At 40.8% G+C, this 12,258-nt stretch overlaps 1 protein-coding gene across 2 annotated transcripts in view; it reads left to right on the top strand.

The window, feature by feature from the left end:
• Nucleotides 1-2,750: 2,750 nt before the first annotated feature.
• Nucleotides 2,751-12,258, top strand: part of LOC131192867 (NACHT, LRR and PYD domains-containing protein 3-like) — a 28,109-nt gene continuing 18,601 nt past the window's right edge. For both annotated transcript variants that reach the window (XM_058172406.1, XM_058172407.1), the window contains exons 1-2: nt 2,751-2,849; nt 6,963-7,378. In XM_058172406.1, coding sequence (XP_058028389.1) covers nt 7,096-7,378 — 283 coding nt within the window. In that variant the 5' untranslated portion in view covers nt 2,751-2,849; nt 6,963-7,095. The remainder of the gene's footprint in view (nt 2,850-6,962; nt 7,379-12,258) is intronic.

Genomic DNA, 12,258 nt, shown 5'->3' with positions numbered 1-12,258 from the left:
AGTGAGTTCCAGCCAAGGGAAGGCTCTGTACTTCCCATGTGGCAAAAATGCAAAATATTGAATTAGTTCATCAGCCTTCTATGCAAAGAGTGTAGACTGGTCCCAGCAGGAATGCTGGCGCTAGAAAAACCTGAAGTTAGCAAACAATACAACAAACAGTAAAAAGGCTTTCTCTAAGTATGCTCAAAGTAATAGAACTTATTTTATTTCTTAAAACACATTTCTATCCTTTTCTATCAAAAAGCCGTGGTGGCACAGAGATTAGAATGTGGTATTGCAGGCTGACTCTGCCCACCGCCAGCAGTTCAATTCTGACCAGCTCCAGGTTGACTCAGCCTTCCGTCCTTCCGAGGTGGGTAAAAATGAGGACCCAGATTGTTTGGGGCAAGAGGCTGACTCCGTAAACTGCTTAGAAAGGGCCGGAAAGCACCGTGAAGCTGTGTATAAGTGCTATTGCTAAAAAGATCCTAGGTAGCTTATATAGAATCATCCGTGGTAACCTTTCAAGCAACTTATAACTTAACTTAATAATTTAACTTAAAAGCAAAAATCACCAACAATGCAAAAGTGAAAACAATACAAATGGAATCTAAAATGATATCGGTTGGAATGCGATTGGTTTCTTCTGAACACAGGCACATCGGTATTTATAAGAAGCTGTGCACACTTATGCAAGCATGCTACTGGTAACTTTTGTATTCTTAATTTTCTTTTTCATCCTAAAAGATTTAAGTTTCTTTTTCAGTTGAATTGTACAGTTTATATGTTACATTAAAGGTGGAATAATTTTTTGAAGTGATTAATTTTGTCTGATTTTTTTTTTACATCTCCAAAAGCTGGCATTTTAACGTGTGGGTGTGGGTGTGGGTGTGGGTGTGGGTGTGGGTGTAGACTGTTTGTAACCGTATATGATACTACAGCACTTTACAAATGCAGAAAGGATGTCAGGAGACTCAAAACTTTTTGTTCCACTTTTTGTGTAAGATATGAAATGAGGCATTTAAGCTGCAAGAAAACAGGTTCTGACTCAATGTGTGAAAGAGTCTTAGCAGTAGTAACGGTCAAACAATGAATCCAGTGAAGCAGAGAAAGTCTGGGCTCCCTTGTGTTGAATGGGCCCATCAATGGCAAGACAATGGTCAGACTGGGAGAACTGAGTTAGATTCCTGCCTTGAGTTGAGGGTTGGATGCTGGGCCCAAAGTTGGTAGGTAGAGGTTAGGAATTCTTCTAGGAAGAATATTTGGTCAGTGGAACCACTGGTCCAGATTGGTGTGGTGCTCCTTCATTGGATATGTGCAAACCCTGCCTCTCTTGAGGATGGTAGAATTGGTTTCTCCACAACTTGTGAAGGCAAATTCAGTCAGGGTTAGGTTTAGGATTAGCGTTTAATTGTTCTCATTCTCAGGAAGTTTCTCGTTAGTTCTAGATTGCTTCTCTCATTGCTTAGTTGCCATCTATTGCTTCTTGTCCTGCCTTCAGATGCTTTGGAAAATAGGTTTTCCCCCCCTTCTTTGTGGCAGCCCCTCAAATATTGGAAGACTGCTATCCTGTCTCCCCTGGTCCTTTTCTTCACTAGACTAGCCAGGCCCAGTTCCTGCAACCGTTCATCATATGTTTTAGCCTCCAGCCCCCTAATCCTCTTGGTTGCTTTTCTCTGCACTCTTTCTAGAGTCTCAACATCTTTTTTGTATCATGGGGACCAAAATTGGACATAATATTCCAAGACTTCCAATGCCCAGCCTTGCTTACTCCTGCAAGTCAAATGTTATCAACCTGAAGGCCTAAAACCTCCAGCCGTGGAAGTCCATAGGCGCATGCAACCTCCCACAAAAGCATATACATTCTTCGTTTGAAATTCTAGGATGGCCACAATTGTGGTAGAATGTCCTTTCCCATTTGTCTCTGGCTCTTTCGTTAAGATTAGATCCAATGTGATCTGATCACAGTGAGAGAGACCATGGAGTCCCAGTGAACGATCCCTTAAACATGAGCCAGCCGTGGGCGGCAGCAGCCAAAAAAGCTAATACAATCCTTGGTTGTACAAACAGAGGCATACAATCAAAATGACATGAAGTACTAGTACTGTTTTAGTGTGGCCTTAGTAAGGCCACACCTGGAATCCTGCATCCAGTTTTGGTCCCCACATTACAAAAAAGATGTTGAGACTTTGGAAAAAGTGCAGAGAAGAGCAGCTAAGATGATTAAAGGCCTGGAGACTAAAACATGAAGAACGGTTGCAGGATTTGGGTTTGGCTAGTTTAGAGAAAAGAAGAATTAGGGGTGACATGATAGCAGTCTTCCAGTATTTGAGGGGCTGCCATGAAGAAGAGGGGGTCAACTTATTCTCCGAAGCACCTGAAGGCAGGACAAGAAGCAAAAGATGGAAATTAACCAAGGAGAGAAGCAACCTGAAATTAAGGAGAATCTTCCTAACAGTGAGGACAATCAATGGAACAGCTCGCCTCTAGAAGTTGTGGGTGCTCCAATACTGGAGGTTTTTAAGAAGAGACTGAACAATCATTTGTTTGAAATGTACGATCTCCTGCTTGAGCAGAGGGCTGGATTAGAAGGCCTTCAAGGTCCCTTGCAACTCTGTTCTGATTCTTTCCCAGCTGAAGTGGGAGGGATGAAGGTCTGGTCATTTTCCAGTGGGAGGGATCCCGGTGGAAATTTCTGAGCCATTATCTCATCCCGAGGTTCGCTTCACTGGGGAGGCAAAGTACTGCTTTCACTTCTGCTTTTTAACTCTGCCGGATGCCTGCCTGGAGCTCAACAGACAAAGACCAGAAGATCACCAGGATCTGTTGCTCCGACAGATCTGTTGCTCCATCACCGCCACCCTTACACGGTAGGTGTGCCTCGCTTGCCCTTTCTCAGGAAATGGAGAATGTCTTATCTTAGAAACTGCAGGAAAAAGAACGGATGTTGATAATGTGGTCTGGAGGCATGAACTAATAAGGGCTTTGGTGCTTTAGTTATGGAGGGGAAACCAGCAGATTCAGCTCTGACGTATTCGTCGCTAAGAAAGTTCTGGAATGTCTCTCTGTGTTGCTGAATCTTACACCGGGACAGCAGCTCCCATTCGGGAGGGGCACCAAAATGTTTGGAAAGACATTAAGGATTACGAAGGGGAAACCACAAGATGCCACCGTACATTATTCAAAATGAAGGATTTTGGTCTTAAAGATGTGGTCTTAAAGACCCTTTGGTCTTAAAGATGCATTTTCTAATTTCTAATTTTTCGGGGGGGAGGAGGAGGAGAACTGTAGGGTTCTTGGCAGGGGTGGGTTCTACTTATCTTTACTACCGGTTCGCAATGGGACCACGTGCTTCTGCGCATGCGCAGATCGCCAAATATGACATCAGGGCGGGTGGGCGGAGGCTCCTGCCGTTTTTACTATCGGTTCTCAAGAACTGGACAGAACCGCAAGCAACCCACCACTGGTCCTTGGTGCTCTCTGGGCTTGCTGGATTTCTTGCAAGTGTTTCATTACCTAACTAGGTAACATCATCCGTGCTAGAATTGTTTCAACTCCTACCCTCAAAACGACGCTACAGGGCATTGCACACCAGAACAAGAAGACACAAGAAGAGTTTTTTCCCGAAGGCCATCACTTTGCTAAACAACTAAATCCCTCAACACTGTCAAACTATTTATTAAAACTCCATTACTATTAATCTTCTCATCGTTCACATCACCCATCTCCTCCCACTTATGACTGTATGACTGTGACTTTGTTGCTTGTATCCTTACAATTTATATTGATATTGTTTCCTGATTGCTTATTTGTAGCCTATGATTATCATTAAGTGTTGTATCATTAAGTGTTAAATCTATACCCTATGACTATCATTAAGTGTTGTTAAGTGTTGTACCTTGATGAAAGTATCTTTTCTTTTACGTACACTGAGAGCATATGCACCAAGACAAATTCCTTGTGTGTCCAATCACACTTGGCCCATAAACAAATCTATTCTATTCTATTCTATTCTATTCTATTCTATTCTATTCTATTCTATTCTTTACACTAAGAGCATATGCACCAAGACAAATTCCTTGTGTGTCCAATCACACTTGGCCCATAAACAAATCTATTCTATTCTATTCTATTCTATTCTATTCTATTCTATTCTATTCTATTCTATTCTTTACACTAAGAGCGTCTGCACCAAGACAAATTCCTTGTGTGTCCATTCACACTTGGCCCATAAACAAATCTATTCTATTCTATTCTATTCTATTCTATTCTATTCTATTCTATTCTATTCTATTCTATTCTATTCTTTACACTAAGAGCGTATGCACCAAGACAAATTCCTTGTGTGTCCAATCACACTTGGCCCATAAACAAATCTATTCTATTCTATTCTATTCTATTCTATTCTATTCTATTCTATTCTATTCTATTCTATTCTATTCTATTCTATTCTTTACACTAAGAGCATATGCACCAAGACAAATTCCTTGTGTGTCCAATCACACTTGGCCCATAAACAAATCTATTCTATTCTATTCTATTCTATTCTATTCTATTCTATTCTATTCTTTACACTAAGAGCGTATGCACCAAGACAAATTCCTTGTGTGTCCATTCACACTTGGCCAATAAAAAATTCTATTCTATTGTATTCTAGAAGGGAGTGAGGTTTATGGAGAGGAGGAGGATTGTGGGGTCCTGGGTGCTCTCTGAGCTTGGTTCTATTCTTGCAGACGTTTCATGACCCAATTAGGTGACATTATCAGTGCTAGAAGGGAGGGGGGTTTGTGGAGATGAGGAGGAGGAGGACAATTGTGGGGTCTTTGGTGCCCTCTGAGCTCAGTTTTTTTTTCTTGCAGACATTTCATTACCCAACTAGGGAACATCATCAATGCTGAAAGGGAGTGAGGTTTTCTCCCTTATATACAAATGGTTTGCCCTATCTGTGGAGGAGTGTTCTTGGTGATCCCTTGCTTGGTCTGTTGTTTATGTTTGTGTGATTGGCAGCTCCCTGATGGGGGTATTATAATAATATAATATAACAACAGAGTTGGAAGGGACCTCGGAGGCCTTCTAGTCCAACCCCCTGGCCAGGCAGGACACCCTACACCATCTCAGTCAGATGGTTATCCAACATTTTCTTAAAAATTTCCAGTGTTGGAGCATTCACAACTTCTGCAGGCAAGTCGTTTCACTTATTAATTGTTCTAATTGTCAGGAAATTTCTCCTTAGTTCCAAGTTGCTTCTTTCCTTGATCAGTTTCCACCCATTGCTTCTTGTTCTACCCTCAGGTGCTTGACTCCCTCTTCTTTGTGGCAACCCCTGAGATATTGGAACACAGCTATCATGTCTCCCCTAATCCTTCTTTTCATTAAACTAGACATGCCCAGTTCCTGCAACCGTTCTTCATATGTTTTAGCCTCCAGTCCCCTAATCATCTTTGTTGCTCTTCTCTGCACTCTTTCTAGAGTCTCAAAATCTTTTTTACATCGTGACGACCAAAACTGGATGCAATATTCCAAGTGTGGCCTTACCAAGGCATTATAAAGTGGTATTAACACTTCACGTGATCTTGATTCTATCCCTCTGTTTATGCAGCCCAGAACTGTGTTGGCTTTTTTGGCAGCTGCTTCCTTCTTGGTCTAAAGCTGACCTTGCTGTTAATCTCTGCTCATTGATTGCTGACGAGGATGTTTTGTTGTGTTTTTGTTCCCTTTTTGGCTTGCTGATTGTCTCTTTGGAATAGCATGTAGATGTTGTTTATCTCTTTGTGCCTGCTGATGCCCAATTTGTCTGAATGCCAGGCTTTCAGGAATTCTTGGACCAAGACTTGGCTTAATCTAGGATGGTTCCCAGTTGAAACTATAGTTTATTTATTTTATTTATTTATTTATTTTGTCACAACAATATATGTAGGTATCATACAAAAAGATTATATAGTATATAAACACATATATGAGTAAATATAAGGAGGTATAAGCATATATATAGGAAGAAGAAAAGAAAAACAATAGGACAGGAACGGTAGGCACGTTTGTGCGCTTATGCACGCCTCTTATGGTCCTCTTAGGAATGGGGTGAGGTCAATAGTAGAAAGTTTTTGGTTAAAGCTTTTAGGATTATGGGAAGAGACCACAGAGTCAGGTAATGTGTTCCAATCACTGATAATTCCGTTACGGAAGTCATATTTTCTGCAATCTAGATTAAAGCGGTTGACATTAAATTTAAATCTATTGGTTGCTCTAGTATTATTGCAATTAAAGCTGAAGCTTCCTTTAACAGGAAGGACATTACAATAGATGATTCTATGAGTTAAACCTAGGTCTTGTTGAAGGTGACGGAGTTCCAAGTTTTCTAAGCCTAGGATTTCAAGTCTGGTGGGATAAGGTATTTTGTTGTTTTCAGAGGAATGGAGAACTCTTCTTGTAAAATATTTCTGGACACGTTCAATTGTATTGATGTCAGAGATGTGGTGAGGGTTCCAAACAGGCGAGCCGTATTCTAGAATTGGTCTAGCAAATGTTTTATATGCTCTGGTTAGTAGTGTGGTGTTTTTGGAAAAGAAGCTACGTAAGATTAGGTTTACAACTTTTAGAGCTTTTTTTGCTATGTAGTTGCAGTGGGCTTTGGCACTTAGTTAAATCCGTCAATATGTTTACAGTACACAACTACTTCCCTAACAAGCAATTTAAAACCCTTCTTCTGTGTCTGTAGAATATGCTGGTCCATAAACTGAAACACCTTGGATTCCCATAACCATACTTGCCTCAGTGCCCGTCGAGGTTAAAACCTAGCCGAACCCAGCCTGGTTGTGTGAATTCAACCCTAAGAATTGCAAATATGCTATCAGACTTATTCTTTGCGTTGTGTTCCTCTGTCGCTTTGTATGGTCTCAGTTGATAATTAGCCGCTTGGTGGTTAATCAGTGATTAATAGGAGAATGATTTACAAGTAGCTTTTTCCTGCTTTTTCTCTCCCCAAGGAGCTTGTAACGTCTATGTACACTAAGAGCATATGCACCAAGACAAATTCCTTGTGTGTCCAATCACACTTGGCCAATAAAAATTCTATTCTATTCTATTGTATTCCTCCCGCATCTGGTTTCCTGAACAACAATGGAGGAACTTCACGAATCTCTGGAAGACGCTTTGTTATTTGCCCTTGATGACCTCTCTGGGGAAGATTTCAAGAGGTTCAAGCATAAACTCAGCTTTTCCTATCTGGAGGAGAAGAAACCCATCCCCTGGGCCAAGTTAAAGGATGCCCACACGCTGGATGTGTTGCAGCTTCTCTTGGAGGCCTTCGGAGAGCAGGGTGCGCAAGACACAACCGTTAAAGTCCTCCGTGCCATCAACATGCGAAATTCCGCCTCCCGACTCCAAAAATGGAAGTATGATGGTAAGCTGGCTTCTTTTGCTTGGAACATGTCATCTTTCTGTTTTGGGTTCTTTTCTGGCCAGGCAGAAATCCAACTGGGCTTGCCTTTTGCCAGTGAAGACACATTACCTGTTGATTTGTCTGATTGTTGCACCAGAAGTGTTCCGTGAATGTTTTCTTACAAGGGCACTTTGCGTACAAATAGTCCTGAACTCACAACTACAGCTGAGGCTAGAGTTCCAGTTATTATTATTATTATTATTATTATTATTATTATTATTATTATTATTATTATTATTATTATTTATTCGATTTTTATACCGCTCTTCTCCCGAAGGACTCAGGGCAGTGTACAGCCAAAAATAAAAACAAACAATACAATATACAATTTAAAATACAAATTAAAAACTTATTTTATAATTGGCCTAAAAAACTTTAAAATATATAAAACTAAAACCCCATTAAAATTAATAATAGATAATTTAAAATCAATAAAATTTAAGCCAGCCCTGCGCGAATAAAAAGATGTGTCTTCAGTTCGCGGCGGAAGGTCCGAAGGTCAGATATTTGGCGTAAACCCGGGGGAAGTTCGTTCCAGAGTGTGGGAGCCCCCACAGTGAAGGACCTTCCCCTGGGGGCCGCCAGCCGACATTGCTTGGTGGACGGCACCCTGAGAAGTCCCTCTCTGTGAGAGCGTACGGGTCGGTGGGAGGCATGTGGTAACAGTTGAATTGCAAGGTGGTTGCTAAGGGAATTGCACCTGGTTTTACAACCTTTTTTTGTTACAGTTGTTAAGTGAATTCTTGCAGTTGTTAAATGAATCAGAGAGTTGTTATGTTCCCACCATTGATTTTGCTTGTCAGAAACCAGTTGAGAAAGTCACAAGTGACAATCAAGTGACCCCAATGGTTGCTACCATTGTAAATACATGCTGGTCATGAGAGTGTGAGGATGCCAACAGTGGTCATAAGTGTGAGGAAGTAGAAGGTCCATCGTGGATGTATCATGAATTCCATGAGGTTGTTAATGTCAATTTAATGTTTAATGTTAATGTTAATGTTGAGACTCTAGAAAGAGTGCAGAGAAGAGCAACAAAGATGATTAGGGGACTGGAGGCTAAAACATATGAAGAACGGTTGCAGGAACTGGGTATGTCTAGTTTAATAAAAAGAAGGACTACGGGAGACATGATTCCCTCTGGAACGAACTCCCTCCAGGACTTCGTCAACTTCCGGACCTCCGAACCTTTTGTCGCGAGCTTAAAACACACTTATTCATCTGCGCGGGACTGGATTAGATTTTAAATTTACTGGTTTTAAATGGGTTTTATTATTTATACTGTTTTTTAATAATTCGGCTATAGAATAAGTTTTTTAATTGTCATTTTAGTTTGTATTTATATGTATTTTTAATTGCCTGTGAACCGCCCTGAGTCCCTAGGGAGGTAGGGTGGTATATAAATAAATAAATAAATAAATAAATAAATAAATAAATAAATAAATAAATAAATAAATAAATAAATAAATAAATAAATAAATAAATAAATAAATAAATAAATAAATAAATAAATGATAGCTGTGTTCCAATATCTCAGGGGCTGCCACAAAGAAGAGGGAGTCGGGCTGTTCTCCAAAGCACCTGAGGGTAGAACAAGAAGCAATGAGTGGAAACTAATCAAGGAAAGAAGCAACTTAGAACTAAGGAGAAATTTCCTGACAGTTAGAACAATTAATAAGTGGAACGACTTGCCTGCAGAAGTTGTGAATGCTCCAACCCTGGAAATTTTTAAGAAAATGTTGGATAACCATCTGACTGAGATGGTGTAGGGTTTCCTGCCTGGCCAGGGGGTTGGACTAGAAGGCCTCCAAGGCCCCTTCCAACTCTGTTGTTATATTATATTATTAATTTGGGATTGGAGCAAAGCATGGTTGAGGTAGCTTTGGGTTTTTTTAACAGAAGAGCAGAGTTGAAGAGACCTTGGAGGTCTTCTACTCCAATCATCTTTCCAAGTAGGAGACCCTATACCATTCTAAACAAACAACTGTCCAACCACTTCTTAAAAACTTCCAGTGTTGGCACATCCACAACTTCTGAAGGCAAACTGTTCCACTGGTTCATTGTTCTCACTGTCAGGAAATTCCACCTTAGTTCTAGGTTGAATCTCCCGCTGAGGAGCTTCCACCCATTAAATAACAGAATAACAGTGTTGGAAGGGATCTTGGGGGTCTTCTAGTCCAGCCCCCTGCTCAAGCAGGAGAACCTATACCATTTAAGACACGTGGTTGTCCAGTCTTTTCTTAAAAACCTCCAATGATGAAGCACCCATAACTTCTGAAGGCAAGCTGTTCTATTGGTTGATTGTTCTCACTGTCGGAACATTTCTTCTTATTTCTAGGTTACTTCTCTCCTTGATTAGTTTCTATTTGTTGCTTCTTGTCCTGCCTTCAGGTGCTTTGGAGAATAGATGGAGCCTCTCTTCTTTGTGGCAGCCTCTCAAATACTGGAATACTGCTATCATATTTCATTTATTTATTTATTTTGTCACAACAATATATATAAGTATCATACAGAAAAGATTATATAGTGTATAAACATATATATGAGTAAATATTAGGAGGTATAAGCATATATATATATGTAGGTCTTTGGTTATTCGGGTTTTCTCCCGTGTAAAATTGGAAGTGTCTTGGCGACGTTTCGACAAAGTCTCATTCGTCATCTTCGAAACGTCGCCAAGACACTTCCAATTTTACGCGGGAGAAAACCTGAATAACCAAAGACCTACATACAAACACCCGCGAAAACCTCAGAAAACAAATATATATATATATATATGAAAAAGAAAAGAAAAACAATAGGACAGGAACGGTAGGCACATTTGTGCTCTTATGCACGCCCCTTATGGTCCTCTTAGGAATGGGGTGAGGTCAATAGTAGAAAGTTTTTGGTTGAAGCTTTTGGGATTATGGGAAGAGACCACAGAGTCAGGTAAAGGATTCCAAGCACTGATGATTCTGTTACAGAAGTCATATTTTCTGCAATCTAGATTAAAGCGGTTGACGTTAAGTTTAAATCTTTTGGTTGCTCTTGTATTATTGTAATTAAAGCTGAAGTAGTCTTTAACAGGAAGGACATTACAATAGATGATTCTGTGTGTTAATATCTCCCCTAGTCCAACCCCCTGCTCAAGTAGGAGACCCTATACCATATCAGACAAATGATATTGGTTGTCTCCAGTGATGAGCACCCAGAACTTCTGGTGGCAAGCTATTTCACTGATTAATTGTTCTCACCATTGGGAAGTTTCTCCTTAATTCAAGGTTGCTTCTCCTCTTGGTTAGTTTCCATCCATTGCTTCTTGTCCTGCCCTCAGATGCTTTGGAGAATAACTTGATCCCTACTTCTTTGTGGCAGCCCCTGAGATATTGGAAGATGATATCATGTCACCACCTAGTCCTTCTTTTCATAGCCAGTTCCTGCAGCAATTATTCATACATTCTTCACATTTTTGCTAAGATGTCCTGCATCTCCACAGTAGATGTTTGTGGGGATCAAACCATTCAAGAGTCCATTCCTTCCTCTTTTTCAGGCCCTCAGAAGAAACCTCATGGACACCTGTCTTGATTGTGACTATGACAAATGCACCCTACATTTGTTTCAAAGCAACTGTGCAGATTTGCTGGCGCAGCCTCGAGGGCATCTCAACATCCTGGGCCTTGGATGAATTTTTTTCACAACATCCCATCAATTTTTTCCTCCCCGTTCAAAGCCACAGAGGTGGCCACTTCACGACTTGTGGACGTCAACTCCCAGAATTCTGGGAGTTGACGTCCACAAGTCTTAAAATGGAGAAGGTTGGGCACCCCTCCTCTAGCCCTTTACTACAAGTTGTCTGAATGAAGTTGGCCCCAGATCTTCCTTCCTTCAGCGTTTCCCACAAAGGACATTGAATGAATTATTTTGCAACAGCACAACCTCCCATCCATTTTCTCCTCCACGCTCAAGGACATCCATAGCATCCATGACATGGCATATATAAGGGATACTTGAACAGAATCCACAGGATTGCCTGAGATGCCCATCCTCTCCACGGCCTGTTTTCCTTGTTAACTTCTGGGAGGGGGCTTCAGGGTATCCGAAGCAGAACATCCAGATCAGTATGATTCTATGGAGCTCAACTTTGTCAACTCTCAAGTTTCCTCTTTCCGCTACGTATTCAAAATGGACAGTGATATAGATAGATAGATAGATAGATAGATAGATAGATAGATAGATAGATAGATAGACAGACAGACAGACAGACAGACAGACAGACAGACAGACAGATAGATATGATGGATGGATAGATACAACTGATAGATAGATAAAGAGAGAGAGAGAAAGAGAGAGAGAGAGTTGGAGATGGAGATGGAGATGGAGATGGAGATATGTGTATGGTCTAGACCAGGGGTCTGCAAACTTGGCTCTTTTAAGACTTGTGGATTTCAACTCCCAGAGTTCCTCAGCCAGCTTTGCTCTGGGAGTTGGTCCACAAGTCTTAAAAGAGCCAAGTTTGCAGACCCCTGGTCTAGGTATATATAGGTTGTCTTCAACATACGACCACAATTGAGCCCGAAATGTAAGTTGTTAAGTGAGAAATTGTTTAAGAGGCTTCCTTATTGACCTTGCTGGTCAGAAGATTACAATATGACCCCAGGACACTACGACCGTCATAAATGTGAATCAGTTGTCAAGCATCCGAATGTAAATCACGTGACCCCAGGGTTGCTACAACGGTCGTAAGTGTGAAAAACGGTCCCAAGTCACTTTTTTCAGTGGTGTTGTAACTACAAACGGTCTCTCAGTGTTGTAAATCGAGGACTACCTTACAGCGTATGTATGTTTATAGCTTGTGTATATTT

This window comes from Ahaetulla prasina, chromosome 2 (genome assembly GCF_028640845.1).
Source record: "Ahaetulla prasina isolate Xishuangbanna chromosome 2, ASM2864084v1, whole genome shotgun sequence".
NCBI classification, from domain to species: domain Eukaryota; kingdom Metazoa; phylum Chordata; class Lepidosauria; order Squamata; family Colubridae; genus Ahaetulla; species Ahaetulla prasina.
Note: the sequence above shows the minus strand (reverse complement) of the source record. Positions and strands in the feature narration are given on the sequence as shown.